The sequence below is a fragment of the Amblyomma americanum genome, chromosome 1 (genome assembly GCF_052857255.1).
Source record: "Amblyomma americanum isolate KBUSLIRL-KWMA chromosome 1, ASM5285725v1, whole genome shotgun sequence".
Classification (NCBI taxonomy): domain Eukaryota; kingdom Metazoa; phylum Arthropoda; class Arachnida; order Ixodida; family Ixodidae; genus Amblyomma; species Amblyomma americanum.
Window position 1 is genome coordinate 129996861 of NC_135497.1, and position 25246 is coordinate 130022106.

General features: G+C 49.5%; 1 protein-coding gene across 1 annotated transcript in view; it reads right to left on the bottom strand.

Annotated features, from left to right (window-relative positions):
• LOC144113685 (uncharacterized) overlaps nucleotides 1–25246 on the bottom strand; it is an 81990-nt gene that overhangs the window by 8350 nt on the left and 48394 nt on the right. Inside the window, exon 16 of the mRNA XM_077646925.1 lies at nucleotides 7176–7223. Coding sequence (XP_077503051.1) covers nucleotides 7176–7223 — 48 coding nt within the window. The remainder of the gene's footprint in view (nucleotides 1–7175; nucleotides 7224–25246) is intronic.

The following is a 25246-nucleotide window of genomic DNA, read 5'->3' on the forward strand; positions in this document are numbered from 1 at the left end:
GCCTAGGTCTAGCGGCGCCGGCCGCCGCGTCGTCGGCGCTATCGGCTGGTGGTGGACTCCTGTCGTCTGGCACGTCGGGTGCTTGATTCTGGTAGCGGGTGAGCGGCATGATCCCACCGCTGCCACCAAAATGTTACGGTGTGGGATGCCACGGGGTGGCCACGGGCCCGCCCAGAGAAATATAGCAGCAGTACGGAGGAGAGCCGGCGAAGCACGACCGGCGGCGGCCAAGCTTTCTCGTTCTATCTCCCTCGTGCTAGAGCCGCGCGCTCGCCGCTCGCGCTCGCTCTCCGCCTCTTCTTTTATTCCCGTATCAATACATACATGCATGCATGCATGCATGCATACATACATACATACATACATACATACATACATACATACATACATACATACATACATACATACATACATACATACATACATACATACATACATACATACATACATACATACATACATACATACATACATACACATCTTTATTTCTCGAAAAGGGAAATAACGCATGTATAGTTCATGCTACACGATAAAAGGACATGATAATCAGCAAGCTTACTGGGCAATGACCGAAAGGGTAGACGTTATTTCCTTTTCATAACATTTGTTTTCGATTCCTTGATAAGCGCGCGAACAAAGCGGCAAGGATAAGATGGGAAGAGATCAGGGTGACATTCCGCTCCATTTCTGCAATCTGCTCAGAGCTGTGCGAGGATTGCAGGCTCGAAAAAGCGATAGCGCTATTCGGTATAGTGTTTGTCTGCGCCGAAAGAGGAGAGAAACGCATTATCAGTCGCCATTGTTATACAGGCAAAGCGATCCTTTGGAAATGTGTTAACGAAAGGAAGGTATTTTCATCGGCCATTAGTCAACGTTCTTTAAAAAATATCTGAATTCCTTCACTGTATAAAAAATCAGCACAAATGGGATTTTAATTGGTTGGCGCCCTCCTATATACTGCCTGTGCGGAAGCATTTTATTCATCAATATGAAGAAAAAATGCGATATATGACCTGAATTAGTTCCTGCCTTGCATAATGAAGCATAAAAAATGAGGATACTCCTCTTGTTTTAACTCCCATTTTGAAACGAAGTTTATTGGTCTCAGTGCTCCCCAGTCTACAGTGGTACAAAAAAAACAACACAATTATGCGTCGTCCGCACCGCCACCTAGCGTCTTATCTGCTCGAGCTTATTTGTGTAATAATTGCGGTGAAGGACGTCCTCGTGGTCACCATCATCGGTGGGTGTCTGCTCACTTGTGCTCCTTCACGGGCGCCTACCGCGTTGCAAGATACCGGCTGGTCGCCGTTTTCCACCAGAGTAAGCTACATAACTTCTCTTGTGAAGCTTCCAGCGCTCCAACCATACCTCACCTTCCTTTCCTAGTGTAGCCATCCCGATGGAGCCCCCCGCCCCCCCCCCCCCTTCCCCCAGGCATCATTCTCACAGCTTTTTTCGCTGTCGCTGTCGCGATCCGCTGCAGCAGAGTACAGTGTGTTGCATCTACAAGGAACAGTGATAGAACATAAATTCAATGCCGAGCTCTTGATTCAGCTGGTGAGGCTACATTTTTCCGCAGACATATTAAGAAACCAAGCTTTAAAGAAGTGAAGATGGAAGCAAACAATGCCATGCCAGAATACTTTCGGAGGTGTTCTCATTTTATTCTCCTCTGATTTTTAATCATCTACAGGTTGGTGGATGACCATGAAAACTGCTCCGAGACTCCTTTTCAGCTGTTAACTTTTGATTCCAATGTAGCATCGCTTTATCAATGATCACAGGCAACCAACTGAGTTCGGAAAGCTAAAGTACACGACAAGCAGACGACACCTGCCGCCTCCGCGTACGCCGCCCCTGGGCTTGCAGACGGCCAAACCAACGCGTGACGTGGGGTCACATTAGGGTAGCGCAGTATCTCAAGCTGGGTTGCCGGCGGCCGCCGCAGCTAACTGTTCGTTTATGCAGCTTTCACTGATGCAAGAATGAGCCTGGATGAGGATAAATAAGCATTACGCCATTTTTGGGCAGTAAATATTTTACTCCCTTGTGCTCCTACCTATTTTACTCCCTGCAAAAAAATAACGAAACACAAATGAGGACTCTCCTCCCCATAACTCCCGTTTTTAAATTTAGTTTCTTTGGCTCAATGTACCCCAAGTCCTGAATGGAGCAGAAAAATCATTTTGCGCCAGCCGCACCCCCACTTTGCGTTTCATTTTCTTTCGGTCGGTCGTCTGATAATGGCGGTGAGTGACGGCTCCTTGGTTGCCATCGTCGCTGGATCTCTGCTCACCTCTGTTCCTTCACGGGTGCCGGCCGCGGTACAAGATATGGGCTTCTCGCCCTTCTCCGCTACAGTAAGCTACATAAATGAACTGCTCTTCTGAAGCCTCGAGTGTTCTAACCATACTTGACCTTCCTTTTTTAGTGTCGCCACACCCGTTAGAGCCCCCGCATAAACTTAATTCTCACAGCTTTTTTCACGGTGTGGTTCTCGCGGTGTGTTTCAACAGATTACTGTACTTTTCATGAACATGGAACTGTGACAGAACATAGTTTCAACGTCGAGCTCTTGATTGAGCTGGTGAGGCTGCATTTTTCCTGAGCGATATTGAAAAGCTAAGCATTAAAGAACTGAATATGAAAGCAAACACTGCCATACCAAGGTACCTTCATGGGAGAAATCAGTTCCAAATTATTATTCTTTCGTTTGTAGTTAAATATAGCCAACGAAACAAGCTCGTACAGCAAAAGCAGACAACAAGCAGGCGACTTCTGCTGCCGTCGATCGGCTTGCAGACGGCGAAATGACCGCACGACGCAGGTCAGATTAGGGCGGCGCAGTATCCCAAGCTGGGTTGCCGGTGGCCACCGCAATAACTGCATAATTTCCGTCACTGCCACTGCTGTAAGAATGAGTCTGAATGAGGGCAAATAAACATGACGCCAATTTTGGGCTGCATTTCTGTGGGTAGTAAAAAATTTACCCCCTTGTGCTATTAAATACCTCCCTTGTATAAAGGAGGAAATAAAATATTCCATGTATATGGTGTAGATAAAACCTTATTTTGGGTGTACGCTAGAGGATAAGCCATTTACTCCTATTTGGGCGTTCTTTTCTAACAGTGTAGATACGGAAGACAAGGCCAGGTGGGCCTCGAACTTTTTTTACGTCATAAAATTCCCCCGATAGAGGTAGCGATGGAGATAGAGATAACGATGGCGTTGAGGTAGAGCGTCCGCCTCGCATCGAAGAGGACCAGAGCTCGAATCATGGTGCCGCGCAATTCTCCACCGGGTTTGGAAAAAAAATTCGCGTGTCGATGGAATTGCATAACCAGGCCAGAGGTGCGTCCTGATCTCGGTGACCAGAACCGACAACGCACACCCTCACCATAACAGGATTTGGCCACCCTGGCTCAGTACTTGGCCACAACCTTCAATGACCAAACCAATTAACCCTCGGCCATCAGTCCATAGCGGCTGCGGAGCAACTGCCCACGGCGGCGGTCAGACCAGTGACGCAGCGGAGAGTGATCAGAATTTCTGGCTCCGGACAGGCCGCCATTGGAATCTCAACCTGCCAACGTTTAACGCTAGAAATTCATGTGGTGAGGCTATCCTAGCAGTACTGTTTGAGGAACTAGCAGGAATTAAATGGGATGTCATAGGACTTAGCGAAGTTAGGAGGACAGGTGAGGCGTGTACAGTAGTAAAGGACAGACACATACTGTGCTATCGCGGATTAGCGGATAGACGAGAACTAGCTGTGGGATTCCTCATTAATCTGGATATATCTGGCAACGTAGAGGAGCTCTATAGTATTAACGAGAGGGTAGCAGCTATTGAAATTAGGCACAATAGGAGGTACAAGCTGAAACCGGTGCAGGCCTACGCGACTACATCCAACCATGATGACCAGACCGTTGAAAGTTTCTATGAAGACGTGCAATCGGCAATGAATAAAGCAAAATCACAGTACACTGTCCGGATGGTTGATTTCAATGCGAAGGTGGGCAACAAGCAGTCTGGTGACCACGCGGTAGGCGACTATGGGATATGTTCTAGAAATAGCAGGGGAGAGTTATTTGTCGATTTCGCAGAGAGAAATATTTTACAGATAATGAATGCCTTCTTCGGCAAACGAGAGAACAGGAAGTGGACCTGGAAGAGCCCCAATGGTGAGAGTAGAAATGAAATTGACTTCATACTATGCGCTCAACCTGGCATCCTTCAAGATGAGGCCAACCTCGGAAAGGTGCGCTGTAGCGACCACAGAATGGAAGTCTCGAATTCGATTAGACTAGAAGAGGGAACGGAAGAAGCTAGTGAAGAGGAAGACCATTAGCGAGTTAGCGGTAAGAGCGGAAGTAAAAGAATTCAGAATATCGCTGCAAAACAGATATTCAGCTTCAACTGAGGAAGGCGATCTTAATGTTCGTACACTGAACGATAATCTGACCGCCATCATTACGGAGTGCGCAGTAGAAGTAGGCGGTAGGACAGTTCGGCTGGATACCGGAAACCTATATCTCAGGTGACGAAAGATCTGATCAACAAATGCCAAAGCATGAGGGCGTCTAAACCCAGCGATGCAGTACCTGCCATCGCGGGGCTTAGGTGCGTGGAGCAGTGGCGCTTCACTTAACAACTGCACCACTGCACCAGAAGTGTTATGGACTCCCAGGTTAATATGAATGTAAAGCAGACAGCGACCAATCATTGCGATCTCACACTTCCATCCGTGAACTCTGGGTGCGCGCAACGCACCCACTCCTCAAACCCGACTGCCATGGTAACGGCGCATGCGCACAACTGGCGCCTCGCCTGTACCGCGAAATGCTCGACGGGTAGCCTAGTGTAGCTCCCGCTACAAAAGGCGAGCGAGCAGATCGCTCTGTGTTAGTCTTCTTCTGTACGGCCCAGCATGCCGAATAAACAAGTTGCTTAGTCGTTCTGCCTGCGCTTCGCTTTCCGTGGCCGCAGTAGCGTTCAAATCGAGTGCCCGAGTGTGTCGCACGGACCTTTATGGATTCAGCGTTTGTGGAATCGGCGTTCGGAGGCGCGTATTCGTTTTATTTCTCAGTGCGCAACCTGTGTCGAGTTCGAACGCTCACGATAACGCACTTACGCGTTAGCCAGTGCCCTCTAAATTTTTTAACACTTATGTATACGTTCGCGAAGAAAACTGCGGATGGACGGCGCGATACTGCACGCGGGGTTCAGGGGCCTGCGTTTTCGTTGCGGTAGGAACGTTCGCTCTATCTGAGACTCAGTGCCGTAGCCGTAACGTGCATTGTAACTCCTGCGTCGACCTCATTCATAATAGGCCATTGCTGAAAGTCGGGGCAGATGCACTGAGTTGCTGCAATTGAATTTTGCCGGATACATTGCAGTTGTGCAGCATGGTAACTCCGGCGCTTCGGCGCATTAAGTGGTTTCCATCGTGCACGGTTAGAGCAGGCTTTGTGTGCGCTCCACGCCGAATTGCGCAACAGAATTCAGCGCTGAGATTGATCTAGAATGGCTTCATAAGGATGTGGAGACGACTGAGTGACCAATTGCTTCCGAGTCACGCAACCACAAATGTTCAAGGTAATGACCGGACTGAAACCTAAACGAGTGAAGCTTTAATAAAAAATATTTAAAGTATTTCGAGCTTGTAAAGAGAGGTGGATAGCCAATAAACCACCATATTTGGGCTGCTGTGCTGCCCCGCGTCTACAAAGTATGTGCCCCTCACGGAAACAGTGTGCGACATATTTCGCAAAGGCGTTTCCTCTTAATATACAGCGCAAAACTTGGAATTGAAGACCTGTGATGCGATTCTCTTGGGTAATCTTAAAAGAGTAGGGACACCCAATTTTTTTCTGTGTGTTTTTTCTTTGTACTGATGAATAAGGCATTAGTATACATGAATTACCATGGGCTATTCGCCTAGAACCGCTAAGTACATATAATCTATGATAATAGAAAGTAAAGTGAGTGTGCTGATAGGAAGCACCGCGGATTTTCGCAGCCATTTAGCGTCTCTCTCCCCCGACCTCCCAGCAGACGAGCCTCGTCTGCTCTCGGGAACATGAAGCGGTGGCTCAGTGGTTAGCGCACTCGGATACTGAGTTCGAGTGCCCTGGTCCGATCGCGGCCGTAGTGGCCGCGTTTCTTTGGAGGCGAAACGGACAGACACCTGTCTGCTGTGCGATGTCAGTGTACGTTAGTGATCCCTATGTGGTCGAAATTATTCCGCAGCCCACCGCTACGGCACCTTTCCCTTTCTTCTTTCACTCCCATCTTCCTCCCTTCCCAATGGCGTGGTTGAGGTGTCCAACGAGATGTGAGAGAGTTACTGCGCCTTTCATTTATTCAAAACCAAGAGCACTCCAGAGCGTTGGCACCGCAAGAAAGGCGTGAGAAGTGCACGAGCCTCCGCAGCACGCCCAGATGTGGCTTCTTTTCTGTTTGCGATTTCTGCGACACTTAACCAGATAAATTTCGTCGCATGAAAAGAGAATTTCATCTTGTCCTTCTCCCACTTCTCTCGCTTGCTACTCAGCCACACGCGGGAGCAATGCGTGGCATCGTGCACCGTCCTCTATTTATCTCCTTGTAGCCAGGAAACTAAGCAACGCTCTGGCAAAGGTGACAACTGCATGCGCAATGTACGCATACTGCCCTGTCTTCTTGTGCAGAGAAAAAGAGCGATCGCACCCGTTTATTTTCTGTCGGTCTGCTTAAGAGGGAGGAGATCCAGCCAGCTGCCATCACTACAATATGTTCTACGTACATATAGTGACAGTGCTGGTTTCATCATCATCAACCATTACTTTTGTTTTCTACCTTTGGCGACGAACCGGCACATAATATGGAACGAAAAGCACTTTTCATGGACACCCTAGCTCGCTGTCCATCTCAAGGTGCGGTGAAGGTGCATTTGTGGTCCATCCTTGAAGGATTTGGTTTGCTTAGTACCATGATGGAAAAAAAAGAAAAAACAAATAACGGCAATGAAGCTGTCTCAAACAAAATATCTCGGTTCAAATTTTAAATTAGCCCTTCCTTAAATTATCCTCCTTAAAATTGTCCCTGGGTTCCTCGGCGTGCCATTGTTCATCCTTGTACAGCGTTGTCAGCCGCAGTCTGCGCATGCAGAGACTGCCGTCACAACTCACGGTGGCCTGGACGGAGTTGGTGCGGGCCTTGCAAGGCGACGAGGCAATCTGTAAACGAAAAAAAAATGGCTATCAGCGTGATGCTGAGAACGAAAGCTCACAGGGATTGCATGATTTTGCGCCATTTGCATCCACCTTCGCTCGTTCTGTTAGTGTTAACAATTGATTATTTCAGGTCCTCATCTGAAATGAGTTCAGTTTTGCTTTATGTACTACTACAAAGTAAGATTCAATGACTTTTCTGGCAGATGCAATTCCAACTTTTATTGTTTTTCGCTCGTGAAACGTGCACAAATTGATCGTACGGAGTGGTGGCAAGAAAGTTCTACGGAACATGAAGCCGCATTTGATCGCCCCTTCGTCTCGCATAGTACCAAAATACTGATATTGGAAACGATATCATCTTTCTTGCAGCCCTGCTTGCGTATGCTGTCAGTGTCCTACGCTGCCGCAACGCGACGCTTTACGATGAGTCCTCCTGTCTATTCAGCCGGGAGCCGAGCTCTCATGTGGCTTGAACAGGAAGGTGGGACGACCCAATCAAAACAAACGGAGAGCACACAAACTTGCACAATGTGCACGCAAACTATGAGAACACTTAACCTACTCTAAAGACTCCGATGCGATTGCATGAAAGGTCTGTCCCACACAAGTTCTCCTTATATTTCACAGAATCATAAATCGCGGGGAGTCCCCGCACAAGTCCTGGCGCAGTGGCGCAGCGTTTCAGAGATGCGAAAGTGAACTGACAGGTGGCTGTTTCAAACACCGCCACGAGTGGGGCTTGTGAGACCCAGGTAGCTCTTCCTGAGCTCCCGTAGGGCCCTTCTTTGAACAGATAGGTCTTCGGGAGGCTGTCTGTTTCTTGGCCAAGATCTGATGCGGAATGTTATGGTGTGCTGGTTGTCCACTACGCCGTGGGCAGGCTTTTACCACCTGTCCGTGGCTGGTGGCCACCTGCTTTTTCGTGACAGGGACGGACAGATGCCGACTTATCTCATGAACGGGACCTCTAATGCTTTCGCATTAAAACATTCCAACATTTGGGAGGGGGGGGCAGGGCCGGGCGTAAGAGGAGGGGAGGAGATGAAGCACGACGTCCCCATGCTATGTCTAGATTTAAAATGGTTCTTGAGGAAAGGAAATGGCGCAGTATCTGTCTCACATTTCGGCGGACACCTGAACCACGCCGTAGGGAAAGAGAAAAAGGTGTGACTAAGAGAAGAAACAGGTGCCGTAGTGGGGGCTCCGGAATAATTTCGAGCGCTTGGGGATCTTTAACGCGTAGAGATATCACACAGCACATGGCAGCTTTTTCGCATTTTGCCTCCATCGACACGCGGCCGCCGCAGTCGTGTTTAACCCCTATACTCCGGATCAGTACATTCGATTTTTTACAGCCAATTGAACCAACTATACGAGAGTGTTCCTTGCTAAAACCAGTATTTTTTTTTCAACCAATTTATGCACAGTGATATTCTGCTGCTTCTCTTCCTCTTCTGCTTTACTATCGCAAATTGGAAGTAACTGAGCAATGATTTGAGATTGGAGATAATTCCAAGAAATAAGGAACAACATGCCTCACCAGTGAGAGCTGAACCCATGACATCCGCATGCAGCGCGCCGTGTAGTCGCCTTACTTTCGCAGGTACTTACGCCAAGTGTATAATAGAATTTAGGTAGTGACCACTACCATTGACAGCCAGTGCGGTGGGCGACCTATCATTAGTTTAAACCACCAATATTTTTAACCTGCTGTCTCAAAAAGGTGCACCGCGTGTGCACCTACGTGAGAGCGTGACCCTGGAGAGTACACGAAATGTTAAACTTGTCATAATGTCTACACCGACAGAACAATCGTCAGCTACTGGCGGCGTATATGGCACAATGGGTAGAGGACCGCACGCTATATGTAGCGGTCTTGGGCTCACTACCAGAACCGACTCATTCAAAATGATTGCTCAGTTAATTCTTCCAGCAGAAACAAAAAAAAAAACAGAAAAACCTTGGTTCCAAAGACACTATCATTTTTTAGTGCCATAGGAAGTATGTAGTGATTGATTAATGAACTGTCCAATATTATTATGTCTCTCTAGGAACTGTAATTTAAAAATGACTTTTCTAGACGCAAGAATATTTCAGAATGCTTTTTTACCTAACCAATAAGGCTAGAGCTAGTTTCGCACGATATATTCAAGCTGTGTTGGAGGATCGTGGCTTCAATTCCAGACCTCCTTACTTTTACTCAACGACAGAGCGATATCACCAGCTGTCAAATGCGCTGGAATCACAGCTTCCACGCCACAGACCACTGTGTTACACACGACCGAAACAACAATAAGGTGTGGGACAAAAACAGGTGGTGCTTACGGTTGCCTGCTCCGGTGACGTCATCGTGCTAACCTCTTTAACTCGCGACTGTACCATTGCATGTGAATGCATACTACTTAAAACACGAGACAGCCGTGGCGGAGGCCGTCGGGCTAAAGTTGGCGCACATCTAGAAGAAAGTTTCTTCGAACTGATTTGTAAGGGCCTTAGGAAATATGTCAGTGAGCAAGTACACAGGGTGACATATATTCTAACCACGGTCAGGCAACCGCAGGCAGAACCTGGAAATGGCAGCCCTGAGACCTAAATGACAGGAAAGAGGGTATTTTCCCCGTGTCATTAAAGGGGTGATGTTCAGGTCTGGTTAATATATGGAAGGTTTTCAAAGACGCTTACAGTGGTTTCGCCACCGGAGGGTGACCAGGTGGGGGCCTATCCGGGGAATGACCTGGCCTAGAGGTGGCATCCTTATTATGCACCGGTCAGGTATCAGGGCTGAGTCTCGCACTAAGTGGGGTTCTATGACCAACCAATGTTTCAGATGGCGTTTTACAATGTTATAAAGGTAATATACGATTAATCACGATTTTAATGAAATTGAGATCAGAAGTTTTAAACACAGTTTAAGTGAGCACTCGGGGAATTTGTATTATGCATAATTCATAAAAACAACTTCTGGTGTCCGCTTCATTGCAGTTCAGGAATACCACAAGAGGCTTGCCAACGTTTGGACTAGACTTTTTTTCTTCTTCTGGACTTGTCTTCGTTTCGACAAGTGGACAAGTCCATTTGTCGAAAAGTTGGCAAGCACGCTGATTTTTTTTTTTGCCTTGTTCACTTTCTGATTATCAAGGGCCATCTGACCAACCTCTCTCTACCATGCAGTTGAAGACCACGCAAAGCGTACGGAGGTAACAAGGGTAGAAGTAAGGTAACACTTTTAACACCGGGGCATTGAAGTGCACATAAGCTCGGTACAAAAAGTGTCAGTGAAAGTCGCACTCACAACCTCTTTTTCGTCGTAGTGAAATCAGGTGATCGTTGTAAATTTTGGCACCTATGTGCCTGGAATTACTTTCGTGAGTGGTTGATAGTTTGTTCTAGACAGTGCGTGCGCTCTATTCTCAGCCTACACTGGGGTTAGTTTTGTGCCTATGTTCGTGAGCTTGAGCAAGTGTTTTTCGTAATATTGCGCAACGTTTGTTCATATCTCTATTCATGCTTGCTGCACGACGTGCAACGCTTCTTCGATGCGCGTTGGATGACCTTTTCTATGTTGTTTCAAACTTTCTGAAATTTGATATCTTGGATATTTCCGTAAAGCTGGCGAAGCCTTGTATGGTGCCGATGGATATTTCTTTACGATATTTTCTGGGTGCGTCTTGACGCTTGCTGTGATCATTGGCGTAACAAAGAAAATGGGGGCTTCTTCTGTGCGCCCCAGCATGCAGAATAAACAAGTTGCTTAATCGTTCTGGCAGCGCTTCGCTTTCCGCGGCCGCAGTAGCGTTCAAATCGAGTGCCCGAGTGTTTCGCACGGACCTTTATGGATTCAGCGTTTGTGGAATCGCCGTTCGGAGGCGCGTATTCGTTTTATTTCTCAGTGCGCAACCTGTGTCGAGTTCGAACGCTCACGATAACGCACTTATGCTTTCGCCAGTGCCCTCTGAATTTTTTAACACTTATGCATACGTTCGCGATGAAAACTGCGGATGGACGGCGCGATCCTGCACGCGGGGTTCTGGGGCCTGCATTTTCGTTGCGGTAGGAACGTTCGTTCTATCTGAGACTCAGTGCCGTAGCCGTAACGTGCATTGTGACTCCTGCGTCGACCTCATTCATCATAGGCCATTGCTGAAAGTCAGGGCAGATGCACTGAGTTGCTGCAATTGCATTTTGCCGCATACATTGCAGTTGTGCAGCATGGTAACTCCGGCGCTTCGGCGCTTTAAGTGGTTTTCATCGTGCACGGTTATAGCAGGCTTTATGTGCGCTCCACGACGAATTGCGGAACAGAACCCAGCGCTGAGATTGATCAAGAATGGCTTCATAAGGATGTGGAGACGACTGAGTGACCAACTGCTTCCGAGTCACACGACCACAAATGTGCAAGGTAATGACCGGACTGAAAATTAAACGAGAGAAGGATTAATAAAAAAATATTTAAAGTATTTCGAGCTTGTAAAGACAGGTGGATAGCCAATAAACCACCATATTTGGGCTGCTGTGGTGCCCCGTGTCTACAAAGTATGTGCCCCTCACGGAAACAGTGTGTGACATATTTCGCAAAGGCGTTTCCTCTTAATATACAGTGAAAAACTTGGAATTGAAGACCTGTGATGCGATTCTCTTTGGTAATCTTAAAAGAGTAGGGACACTTAATTTTGTCCTGCGTGTTTTTTCTTTGTACTGATGAATAAGGCATTAGTAAACATTAATTACCATGGGCTATTCGCCTAGAACCGCTAAGTAAATATAATCTATGATAATAGAAAGTAAACTGAGTGTGCTGATAGGAAGCACACCGCGGAGTTTCGCAGCCATTTAGCGTCTCTCTCCCCCGACCTCCCAGCTGACGAGCCTCGTCTGCTCTCGGGGACATGGAGCGGTGACTCAGTGGTTAGCGCACTCGGATGCTGAGTTCGAGTGCCCTGGTCCGAACGCGGCCGTGGTGGCCGCGTTTCTTTGGAGGCGAAACGGACAGACACCCGTGTGCTGTGCGATGTCAGTGTACGTTAGTGATCCCTATGTGGCCGAAATTATTCCGCAGCCCACCGCTACGGCACCTTTCCCTTTCTTCTTTCACTCCCATCTTCCTCCCTTCCCAATGGCGTCGTTGAGGTGTCCACCGAGATGTGAGACAGTTACTGCGCCTTTCATTTATTCAAAACCAAGAGCACACCAGAGCGTTGGCTCCGCAAGAAAGGCGTGAGAAGTGCACGAGCCTCCGCAGCACGCCCAGATGTGGCTTCTTTTCTGTTTGCGATTTCTGCGACACTTAACCAGATAAATTTCGTCGCATGAAAAGAGAATTTCATCTTGTCCTTCTCCCAGTTCTCTCGCTTGCTACTCAGCCACACGCGGGAGTAATACGTGGCATCGTGCACCTTCCTCTATTTATCTCCTTGTAGCCAGGAAACTAAGCAACGGCTCTGGCAAAAGTGACAACTGCATGCGCAATGTACGCATACTGCCCTGTCTTCTTGTGCAGAGAAAAAGAGCGATCGCACCCGTTTAATTTCTGTCGGTCTGCTTAAGAGGGAGGAGATTCCGCCAGCTGCCATAACTACAATATGTTCTACGTACATATAGAGACAGTTCTGGTTTCATCATTGTCAACCATTACTTTTGTTTTCTACCTTTGGCGACGAACCGGCACATAATATGGAACGAAAAGCACTTTTCATGGACGCCCTAGCTCGCCGTCCATCTCAAGGTGCGGTGAAGGTGCATTTGTGGTCCATCCTTGAAGGATTTGGTTTACTTAGTACCATGATGGAAAAAAAAGGAAAAACAAATGACGGCAATGAAGCTGTCTCAAACAAAATATCTCGGTTCAAAGTTTTGAATTAGGCCTTCCTTAAATAATCCTCCTTAAAATAGTCCCTGGGTTCCTCGACATGCCATTGTTCACCCTTGTACAGCGTTGTCAGCCGCAGTTTGCGCGTTAGTGAACGACTGTTGCATGCAGAGACTGCCGTCACAACTCACGGTGGCCTGGACGGAGTTGGTGCGGGCCTTGCCAGGCGACAAGGCAATCTGTAAACGAAAAAAAAGGGCTATCAGCGTGATGCTGAAAACGGAAGCTCATAGGGATTGCATGATTTTGCGCCACTTGCATCCACCATCGCTCGTTCTGTTAGTGTTAACATTTGATTATTTCAGGTCCTCATCTGAAATGAGTTCAGTTATGCTTTATGTACTACTACACAGTAAGATTCAATGACTTTTCTGGCAGATGCAATTCCAACTTTTATTGTTTTTCGCTCGTGAAACGTACACAAATTGATCGTACGGAGTGGTGGCAAGAAAGTTCTACGGAACATGAAGCCGCATTTGATCGCCCCTTCGTCTCGCATAGTACCAAAATACTGATATTGGAAACGATATCATCTTTCTTGCAGCCCTGCTTGCGTATGCTGTCAGTGTCCTACGCTGCCGCAACGCGATGCTTTACGATGAGTCCTCCTGTCTATTCAGCCGGGAGCCGAGCTCTCATGTGGCTTGAACAGGTAGGTGGGACAACCCAAGCAAAACAAACGGACAGCACACAAACTTGCACAATGTGCACACAAACTATGAGAACACTTAACCTACTCTAAAGACTCCAAAGCGATTGCATTAAAGGTCTGTCCCACACAAGTTCTCCTTATATTTCATAGATTCATAAATCGCGGGGAGTCCCCGCACAAGTCCTGCCGCAGTGGCGCAGCGTTTAAGAGATGCGAAAGTGAACTGACAGGTGGCTGTTTCAAACACCGCCACGAGTGGGGCTTGTGAGACCCAGGTTGCTCTTCCTTAGCTCCCGCAGGGCCCTTCTTTGAACAGATAGGTCTTCGGGAGGCTGTCTGTTTCTTGGCCAAGATCAGATGCGGAATGTAATGGTGTGCTGGTTGTCCACTATGCCGAGGGCAGGTTTTCACCACCTGTCCGTGGCTGGTGGCCACCTGCTTTTTCGTGACACGGACGGACAGACGCCGTCTTATCTCGTGAACGGGACCTTCAATGCTGTCGCATTAAAACATTCCAACATTTGGGAGGGGGGGGGGGGGGCAGGGCCGGGCGTAAGAGGAGGGTAAAAGGTGAAGCACGACGTCCCCGTGCTATGTCTAGATTTAAAATGGTTCTTGATGAAAGGAAATGGCGCAGTATCTCTCTCACATTTCGGCGGACACCTGAACCGCGCCGTAGGAGAAGAGACAAAGGTGTGACTAAGAGAAGAAACAGGTGCCGTAGTGGGGGCTCCGGAATAATATCGAGCGCTTGGGGATCTTTAACGCGTAGAGATATCACACAGCACACGGCAGCTTTTTCGCATTTTGCCTCCACGACACGCGGCCGCTGCAGTCGTGTTTAACCCCAATACTCCGGATCAGTACATTCGATTCTTTTACAGCCAATTGAACCAACTAGTACGAGAGTGTACCTTACTAAAACCAGTGTTTTTTTTTTCAACCAATTTATGCACAGTGAAATTCTGCTGCTTCTCTTCCTATTCTGCTTTACTATCGCAAATTGGAAGTAACTGTGCAATGATTTGAGATTGGAGATAATTCCAAGAAATAAGGAACAACATGCCCCACCAGTGAGAGCTGAGCCCATGACTTGCGCATGCAGCGCGCCGTGTAGTCGCCTTACTTTCGCAGGTACTTACGCCAAGTGTATCCCAGAATTTAGGTAGTGACCACTACCACGGACAGCCAGTGCGGTGGGCGACGTATCATTACTTTAAACCACCAATATTTTTAACCTGCTGTCTCAAAAAGGAGCACCGCGTATGCACCTACGCGAGGGCGTGACCCTGGAGACTACACGAAATGTTAAACTTGTCATAATATCTACACCGACAGAACAATCGTCAGCTACTGGCGGCGTATATGGCACAATGGGTAGAGGACCGCACGCTATATGTAGCGGTCTTGGGCTCACTACCGGAACTGATTCATTGAAAATGATTGCTCAGTTAATTCTTCCTGCAGCAACAAAAAAAAACAGAAAAACTTTGGTTCCAAAGACACCATCGTTTTTTAGTGCCATAGGAAGTATGTAGTGATTGATTAATGAACTGTCCAATATTATTTTGTCTCTCTTGGAACTGTAATTTCAAAATTACTTTTCTAGACGCAAGAATATTCCAGAATGCTTTTTACCTAACCAACAAGCCTAGAGCTTGTTTCGCACGACATGTTCAAGCTGTGTTGGAGGATCGTGGCTTCAATTCCAGACCTCCTTACTTTTACTCAACGACAGAGCGATATCACCAGCTGTCAAATGCGCTGGCATCACAGCTTCCACGCCACAGTCCACTGTGTTACACACGACCGAAACAACAGTAAGGTGTGGGACAAAAGCAGGTGGTGCTTACGGTTGCCTGCTCCGGTGACGTCATCGTGCTAACCTTTATAACTCGCGACTGTACCATTGCATGTGAATGCATACTACTTAAAACACGAGACAGCCGCGGCGGAGGCCGTCGAGCTAAATTTGGCGCACATCTAGAAGAAAGTTTTTTCGAACTGATTTGTATGGGCCTCAGGAATTATGTCAGTGAGCAAGTACACAGGGTGACATATATTCTAACCGCGGTCAGGAAACCGCAGACAGAACCTGGAAATGGCAGCCCTGAGACCTAAATGCAGGAAAGAGGGTATTTTCCCCGTGACATTAAAGGGGTGATGTTCAGGTCTGGTTAATATATGGAAGGTTTTCAAAGACGCTTACAGTGGTTTCGCCACCGGAGGGTGTCCAGGTGGCGGCCTATCCGGGGGATGACCTGGCCTAGAGGTGGCATCCGTATTATGCACCGGTCAGGTATCAGGGCTGAGTCTCGCACTAAGTGGGGTTCTATGACCGACCAATGTATCAGATGGCGTTTTACAATGTTTGTGGGAAGCCTGCTAGATTCCCGCCGTGGCGTCTGCGCGGCATCCCGCGTCGCCCTCTTTCCCTTTCTCCCGCCTCGGGCAGCGGAGAGACGGCTGGTGGCTAATCGCTGCAATTCGGCCGCAGCTCCGCCCCCGGCTTCCCAAGGGCCTTTGCCATTGGTGACTTTTGGCGGGAATTCGGGACCTGTTTTGGGTGGTCGCGCGGCGCGCGACCGTCCGAGCGGGGGCCCAGAGAGAGAGACCCCTCCGAGACAGCGTAAGGTGCGTACGTTACTCGAGCCTGTCCAGGGGTCCAACGACCTCTGACAGGCGCACCTTGCGTTGAATCCGTTCATCTGCCCACCGGTGTCTATAACTGCCTGCGCAGTGAAGGCGTTCGGAGAGAGCCACGCTCAGCGACCAGGGCCAAGCCCTTTTGTCGAGCGTCCCGTCGTTCACGCTCCCCTTTGGGACCGAGCGGCGCGGCACGACCAGGCACCACATCCGCTGGCCGCCTTTGCGGTAACGTTGGATGACACTCAGAAGGCACGTTTGACAGCACTGTTGCGTCAGTACGATGAGCTCTTCACGGATCAACCTGGCTGTACTAATCTAGTGAGCAACAAGATCCACACCGGAGATGCGCTTCCTTTGACGTGCAACCCTAGACCCGTCAGCTTTGCGAAAAGGCAGGTGATCGATGGGTTGCTGGATGAGATGCTGTCGGCGGACATTCTTCGTCGCTCGTCCAGCGCTTGGGCGTCTGCGGTTGTGTTGGTGGCTAAGAAAGATGGCAGCCACCGGTTGTGTGTGGATTATCGCCGTCTGAATGCGCTGACTCGAAAGGATGCCTATCCGCTCCCGACGATCAGCTCAATCGTAGGAAACTTGGGCAGTGCGCGGTACTTTTCCACGCTAGATGCCTCCAAAGGTTACCTACAGGTCCAGATGGCGGACGCTGACCGGTCTAAGACCGCTTTCACGTGCCACAGAGGGCTGTGTGAGTTCACTCGCATGCCCTTCGGTCTCTGCAATGGTCCTGCGACTTTTCAGAGGCTCATGGACCGCGTCCTAGGGGAAGCTAAATGGTCGCACGCCATGTGCTACCTGGACGATATCGTGATTTATTCACGAACCTTCGATGAGCACTTAGGCCACATTGCCGACGTGCTCGCGAGGGTATGGGCTGCTGGGATGACTTTGAATCCTGCGAAAGCCCAAATAGCGCGGACCCGAGTTCAGTTGCTAGGGTTCACGCTGGGCGAGGGCTCCATTGAGCCCGATGCGGACAAACTCGGAGCCATACTCGAGTTTCCCGTGCCCAAGGACGTACGCGGCCTCCGCCGTTTTCTGGGAATGGCCAATTTCTATCGGTCGTTCATCCCGTCCTGTGCCCGCGTGCAGGCACCCTTGACCAAGCTCTTGGGAAAGACTGCCGCGTGGCGATGGGGGCCCGAGCAAGAGCGATGCTTTCGCCTCCTGTCTAGTGCCATTGCCGAGACAGCGCAGCTCAGGCTACCCGACCTGACCAGACAGTTCGTAGTCCAGACTGACGCGAGCGATCTGTGTTTAGGAGCAGTTCTACAGGATTTCGATGGCGTGCTGCAGCCGCTGGCCTTTGCCAGCCTTTCCTTGCTGCCCTCGGAGAGGAATTATTCCGTGACTGAGAAGGAGTGCCTCGCCATCGTGTTTGCACTGCGTAAATTCGACGTCTACCTTGACGGAACGCAATTCGTGGTGCAGACAGACCACAGTGCGCTCAGTTGGCTGATGCGGCTCCGCGAGCCTGCGGGTCGGCTGGCGCGCTGGGCTCTCCTGATACAGCATTACGACTTTTCGGTGCAGTATCGAAAGGGGAGCACGAACGTGGTAGCTGACGCGCTATCCCGTGCCCCACTCGCCAGCGGCGCCTTGACGCCAGCAGGCGGAGCGGGCGGAAAAGCGGACAAGCCGCCGGGCAGCAAGGAGGGGGAGCCCGCAAACGGGCTAACCCATTCCGCTAATCAGGCAAGCAGCGCTTCGCAAAGCGGGCGAGAGGCAGAGCTCCGCGTGAGCGCCTCGAAGACGCCGTCGCGAGCGGAGATTTTGGCTGCAAACCTGAAGGGGGAAGAGACCAGGCCCCCCTCTGGGAGAACTGGAATCGTTTTCAGCCGGAAAGAGCTGCTGAAAGCCCAGCAAAATGACCCCATGTGTCGCGAGATGAGCGACGGTCTCAGGGAGACGGAGCGCCGAACGCTACTTGTATTGTAGCGGGCGCAGGGGGTAAAAGCCAGCGTGTGTCGCTGCGAGCCCCGGGGGATTCATATTTGCTGGACCATGACGGGCTCGTGCTGAAATACATAGCCACCGATGATGAGTCCATTGACCCGTTCAAGGTGGTTATCCCCAAAAGTATGAGAGGCGCACTGTTGCGATTTTCTCATGACGAACCACTGGCCGGTCACCTGAGTGGCTCCAAAGTTTTTACAAAACTGAGTAAATCGGTGACGTGGCCCGGCATGAAGCGTGACATTTTCCGCCATTGCCGTTCCTGCCATGTCTGTCAAGCGGTGATGTCAAGGGGCGGCAAGCCGCCCGGAATGATGAAACCAATTGACAGTGTACGTCCGTGGCAGATGGCCACCTGCGATCTGATGGGGCCTTTCCCCAGGAGTAAGCAGGGCTTCATTCACCTGATGGTGGTAGCTGACCATTTTTCCAAATGGGTCGAGTTGTACCCGCTTCGGAATGTGTCAGCACGAGCGGTGCTGGATAAACTCCAGGAAATGTTCTGTCGGTTCGGCTTTCCGGAAAGACTGATCACGGACAATGCGTCCTATTTCACCGCTCGGGTGTTCGGTAACACGTGCCGTTCCCTCGGAATCGAGCACTACACCACTTCACCCTACCATCCCCAGTCCAACTTGACCGAGCGAATCAACCGAACGCTCAAGCCAATGCTGGCGGCCTTTGCCGAGTGTCAAAAGGACTGGGCAGACCATTTGAGCGAATTTGCGTTCGCCATTCGAACGGCTGAGAATCGCTCAACTGGTTTCTCTCCCGCCTTCTTCAATTTCGGGAGGGAGCTGGCGAATCCGATGTCAAACATCGTGCAGAGCCAGCTCGGGGATGAGCAGACGCGGGCAGACTGCTCTGCTTATGCGTCGACGCTTCGGGACCGGCTTGGTCGGGCTTTCAACAGAACAAGGCAGAGTTTGGCGGCAGCCAGAGCCCAACAGAAGGCGCAGTATGACCGCAAGCACCGCAGCCTGACTTTTCAGGCGGGTGATCTTGTCCTGAAGCGCAACCACGTTCTTAGTGATGCGAGCAAGGGGTTCTCAGCCTCGCTCGCTCCTAAGTGGCTTGGTCCGTACCGAGTGGTCAGAGTCTGGTCGCCGCTCGCGTACCTGTTGGAGGATCCCCTTACGGGGAAAACCAGCCGTGCCCACATCGCAGACCTGAAGGCCTATGCGTCACGGTCTGACGAGTTTGCGTCGGTATCCATTGGTATCACAAGCAAGCGCAAAGGCACAACTGGTGCTGCGGAACGCAACCGTACCGAGCACTAGTACAATCTGAGGCGACGGTCACCGATGCGATTGATGCCGGATGGCGGACTCTTCCGCAACCGAAGGCACGCAGCCTCAGCTAGCTGGCGAGCTTTCTCGTCGGGCCCTACCCCAGGTGAAGCACGGCGGTTTCTTTTTTTTTGTTTGCGGCATGCTCAGTTCCAGCCTTGTGGAGTTATTTAGTCGTTTGTTTGTTTTAGTCAGTCTCTAGCATATTTTTGTTTCCAGTTTATTCGTTGTTTCTTCTAACGTTCTGAGATCTGTACATATGTAATATAAGTTTGCTTGGCGTTCAGTTTTTTTTAAACCAGACTTGTACATATGTAAACTTCAGCCTACTCGCGATTGCACTTTTCTTGTAGCGCAGAGATGGCCTTTTGTACAGCGCGCCTTCTTTTCATTTACGTTCTGACCCCACGGGTGCGGCCTTCCTCGCGAACACGGGACCGGCTGATTCGCGGAAGGGTCGGCGAAAGTCTCCCCTTCCGGCTGGGGAGTGGTTTGCTCATTAAGGAGCGAGTGTCTCGCGGCATGGTTTTTGTGTGAAGAGTGCGTCTGTGTGTCCTTTGACCCCTGCCACGGCGCCTCGGGACGATTCCGACAAGCGGGTCGTTGTCACTGATGAATGTCCGCTTCTGTGCCGGTGCGTGCCTGGGATGATGTGCGTGTTCCCAAGATCAAAGGCAACGCCGAGAGGGGGGCAGGAAGGACAGCACCCTTTCCCGTTGGGGTTCCCGCCGGCGGGCGGAGGCCAGCCCGGTGTTCGCCGCGCTGTTGGCACCGGAGTGCCGGCGCCTAGCGGCGGCCAGGCAAGTGGTCCACCGGCGAGGAGGTGTCGGGCTGCGGGTCCTCTTCGGGATCGTCGAGCATCGTCGACGTCCTCATGCTCAACTTTGATGACCTTGTGGAGGACATGGGACCGCCGTTAATAAATCGTCCACCGGGACCCTGAAGGCAGCAAAAGCGTGAGTTGGCCGCCGACAGGCCCAATGGGCCGCACCACCGAACATTATGAGGCTGCAGGCCACCTGTCAGCTGGCCTTATGTACAGTGTAGTTAGTTTTGTCTCCTTGAAATGTATGCAAGTGTTGTTTGTTTTCTGTTCTTGTTTGTCTTTTGAGTTTATGGCTGGAACTGAAGTGTGGTAGTTTTATATGGATTAATTTTTTTATTTTTTTATTTTGCCGCATGCTTTCGCCGATGGGTATGAGGGCATTTAAGGAGAGGAGGATGTGGGAAGCCTGCTAGATCAACACCCTCTCAATGCTAAGGCCTCTCCACCGGCCGCGTAACGTCACGCCAAGGGACCGTGCAGGCCCCGCGCTCCGCGATTTCAGCGCGCCGCGCCCGTCTGCACTATTCGGGTACTGCCGTACGTAGCTGCCTTATAAGTGATTCCTTCATTTTCATTTTTGTCGTTGCTGCAGAAAAGAAATTCGCTAGTTTGTGCGCGCCTTAGGCTATCATTTTATCTGCTTTATATATTTTTTTTATTGCAGAACACCTTATTGTCAAGAAAGTTCGAGCTGCTAATACAGTTTTTTATAATAAACAATTTAGCATACGGCCGCCAATTTCGCATTATTGGTCATTATAATAAAAAATTGATTAGTTAATTTCAATTAATCATCTAATTATTAGGTTCTATCACGTACATGATGTCTGCCGTGCGGTAAAATCCATCCGCACAGACCGCACATGCGTATATCTAGTTGTTAAAGTAGAAGTTCGCGAACATTGAAAAAAAAAAAAACCGTCTACTGCGCATTGTGTTAGTTTTATTCTGTATTGTGTTTTGCTTAAAGCTTTCACACACAGCAATAATGACACTCACAATAATGTTGCGCTGTTGAGTATTTGTACAGCTAATCTGACCCTTACAATAAAAAACGACGAGACACCAGCAATGAAGTGTGCGCAAAGCATTTTTATTGCTTGGGAATAAAACTTACTTCTTCTTAAGCGTTGCTGCTTTCCGGGCTGCGGCCTTCTGCTGCGCATTGTCTTGTATGGCATCATTTCTTAGTTTGCAAAAGTTGTTTAGAACAACGTTGGTTGCAACGCGTACTACCAAGCGCAGGAGAGTTTGTGCAGTGTGGCCATTTTCACATGTCTCAATGTCGTGTTCGTCCAGGAGGGAAATCGTCTGTGAAATCACGACACCACGTTGATTTCTACAGGAGAGAAAATCTTCCGCGGTTGCTCCAAAAGACAACTTCTCTGCAACTAGTTTAGTCATCAGTACCATGTGAACTGTGCATGGCTGGGGAAACTTCAGCCCTCCTCTCGACAGGTTAGCTATCATGGCAGTATTTTCCGCTTCGATCTCTCGATTTTCAATCACCAATGTGCTGAAGCAAGCAGAACATGAAAGCTTCTTTAAAGCAGCATGAGCAGCGTATCCTGCAATGTAGACAATAGCATCCATGTCAGAGTGGGCGTGTGTAATATCGTCGTCGCTGACAGCCACAGAAAAGTTGCATGGGACAAGATCCTCACTTACGTCTTCAAACTCTGTTTCCTCGCGTGGAAATGTCAAGTTTTTGAAGACGAAGCTTCTTCTCACATTCGTAGAGCTGACGCACGGAAATGTGGTACTGTGATCCTGCCAGCTGGCGGTAACGGCCGAACCGGTCTTCTAGCGCATCCGTCTGAAATTTGCCCAGCAGTACGTACTTGAAGTGAAGTTCTTCTAAGCAGTAGCGCGAGAGTTCTACCAGAGAATAGCATGTCAGTCGCAAAGCACTGTGAGTCTCTTTCGTCAGCGAGCCACTGGTGATGTTTATTCTTGCCCAAGCGTCCAACCAGTCCACAACGCCGCTCAGGAAAGCTAACTGTGTGTCATCAACAGACCTTACAGGGTCTTGCATGCTGTCCCTTAGCCTCTGGCCTTTGCAAGGGGTCTTAACATTGACTATTTGCCACCATGTGAGGATAACGTCAATGAAAAGAGCAGTCGACTCAGCTTGAGGAATCTTGAACGCGGAACCATGTGTCCTGAGGGCATTTGAAACAAACTGATTAATGACGTCGAGAGCGAGCTTTACATTTTGCCGCTCCATTGAGGTTGGATTCACGGCTTTTGCGTTCAGTCTGTAAGCAGCCTTCACAAGCGACGTCTTCTCTGAAGAATAAAGCTGCCGCACAGCTGCGAAAGAAGCAGCTTTCATACGAGGAGGCCCTTCGGGCATTGCTCCACTCAAGTCCATTTCAGGGAAATAGAGGCATGTTCCAGGGTTTTTCTGGTTAATCCAATTGTTCCTAATGCACTTCAAGAGATGCACAGGATCGACCACGTAGAAAAGAGGGCGAGCGTTATCGGCTGGATGGGGATAGACAATGCTCACCTGAGGACTTGTAGCAAATAACGACATCATCTTGCGGTTCAGAGCATTGTTGTCCGTTATCACAGCGATAATTTTGAGCCCCATTTTCTCAACATTAATGATTATGTTCTTAGCATGCTCGTGCAAAATTTCTGCGCTCAGTTTGCTCACAGGTAATATGTGAATGACGTCCTTGTTTGCAGAAAGGAGTGATTGTACCATGAACACATGGGCTGTTGTTGCTGGTTCCGTTGAATGAACCGACGATCCTACTATTGTGCCCCCTTTGTAGTCGAAGTATGGTTTTATGTGGATCTCATCGATCATCAGGGTCACTGTCTTCTCGTGGTCTTTCATTGATTTGACTCGTTCTCGGATGTAGGAGAGACAGTGCGGTTGATTTTGCTCCACAAGAGGGTCAGCTTTGTAATTTGAGCAAACACGGCGCAGTGTGGAAGGATGGGGCAGAATGATTCTTGATGCAGCTCTTGTGAAGTGATATGCGTGAGGAGAAATTGAATTCAAAATACTGGCGAATACCAGCAGCTCTGCGCTATACACATGCTGTTTCGCGAGGAGAAGCTCTATCTGCTCAACCAGAAATTTCAGCAAAGAAGACTGTTCTTTCGTCGTATCACTGTCCTCAATGAGGTCTGCAAGCAGTGAACCGACAAACTGCAATACTTTAGTATGTTTCGACTCTTTCGTCACCTCAGGTATATTATGCAAGCCTATCTCGAGTTCTTCTAGCAGCAAGGACAGGCTGGAGGTGTCGCATACTTGAGCTGGCAGAATCCTGCCTGAAGGAAGCGACAGAAGCTTCACTCCATTCAAGAAAACAGAAAGTGACAGATCAGGGAGAACTACCAAGGCGCATTTCACATTAGGTGAAGGATCATTCTCGATGAGAAGGAACCTAACGCACTGCTCATCGACAGAAACGGTCCAGAATTTCGTGTTGCAGATTCCAGGCAACTTAGATTTGAACTCCTCGTAAGATGAAACTTTGTTTCTTTTCTGTTCAAGCTCATTAGACTGAAGTGACTTCCTCATAGCCTCCTGCAAAGCAGCGTTTTCCCTTCTTGCTTTTTTCGTCTCTGGCGATTCACTCCGTCCAGGCGTTGAGGACAAGTATTTTGGGCAGTTTGGAAAAACAGAAGGCGCAGCATCAATCTTCAACTGTAGCCTGTCACGCTTCACCTCTATTATTTTCCCTGTCAGTTCATCTTGGTGTGACAACGTCGTAATGAAGTCGCCTGCGTGGAAGTGCAGTTCACACACCTGCACGAGAAAATGAAGCAAGGCCATTCGCCATGACTCTCCATTGCCTAAAACACTAAGTAAAAAGAGTCTGAATAGTGAACAGCCTTTACATATTTACACAGCTTTTACACAAGCCTTATGCACATCCACAGAACTAAATGCTTCCTGGACAATTCATACATAAGTGTAAGAAGTGATATCATTGCCTACAAAGACAGCATGCCTTTCCGGGAGCGACAGCTCACAACTAAGATAATTACCAGCGCCTATTAAGCAATATTTCAGAGTCTTACCCTCGAATGCTCTGTAGGTGTGAAATCCTTCCGTGGAATGGCTCGCAACCAGGCTTTTCTTCGTACTTCGTCTCTTGGGAAGCAATAAACACGTACTTTGGGACCATTCTGGTAGTTCCCGCGGCACCCGGGAACACAGCACCGGCCCATGTTTCACGAAGTTGCACTCGCTACACGGCAGGCAATCAGTTTCCCATTCGTGCGCTAGCACAGGTACGCACGCCACACAAGAAACGGCCACACGAAACAGACACAGCCGTGCGAGGAGCGAACGGAAATGCACCCAACGCCAGGCTGAAAGACTCAAGCAGCAGCTAGACGCTCACTGCAAGACTGCGTTCGTGTCTGTGCTTGCCCGGGCAAGCGCGAGCACATCGAGGGAGACAACCGAGCGGAGCGGAGCCGCGCTTGGTGAGCAGCCTGACCGGACACTTGGCGTGACGTAGCGCGTGTGGAAAGGAGGGCCTGGAGAGGCCTGAAGAAAGTATTTAGAGGGTGTTGGCTAGATTCCCGCCGTGGCGTCTGCGCGGCATCCCGCGTCGCCCTCTTTCCCTTTCTCCCGCCTCGGGCGGCGGAGAGACGGGTGGTGGCTAATCGCTGCCATTCGGCCGCAGCTCCGCCCCCGGCTTCCCAAGGGCCTTTGCCATTGGTGACTTTTGGCGGGAATTCGGGACCTGTTTTGGGTGGTCGCGCGGCGCGCGACCGTCCGAGCGGGGGCCCAGAGAG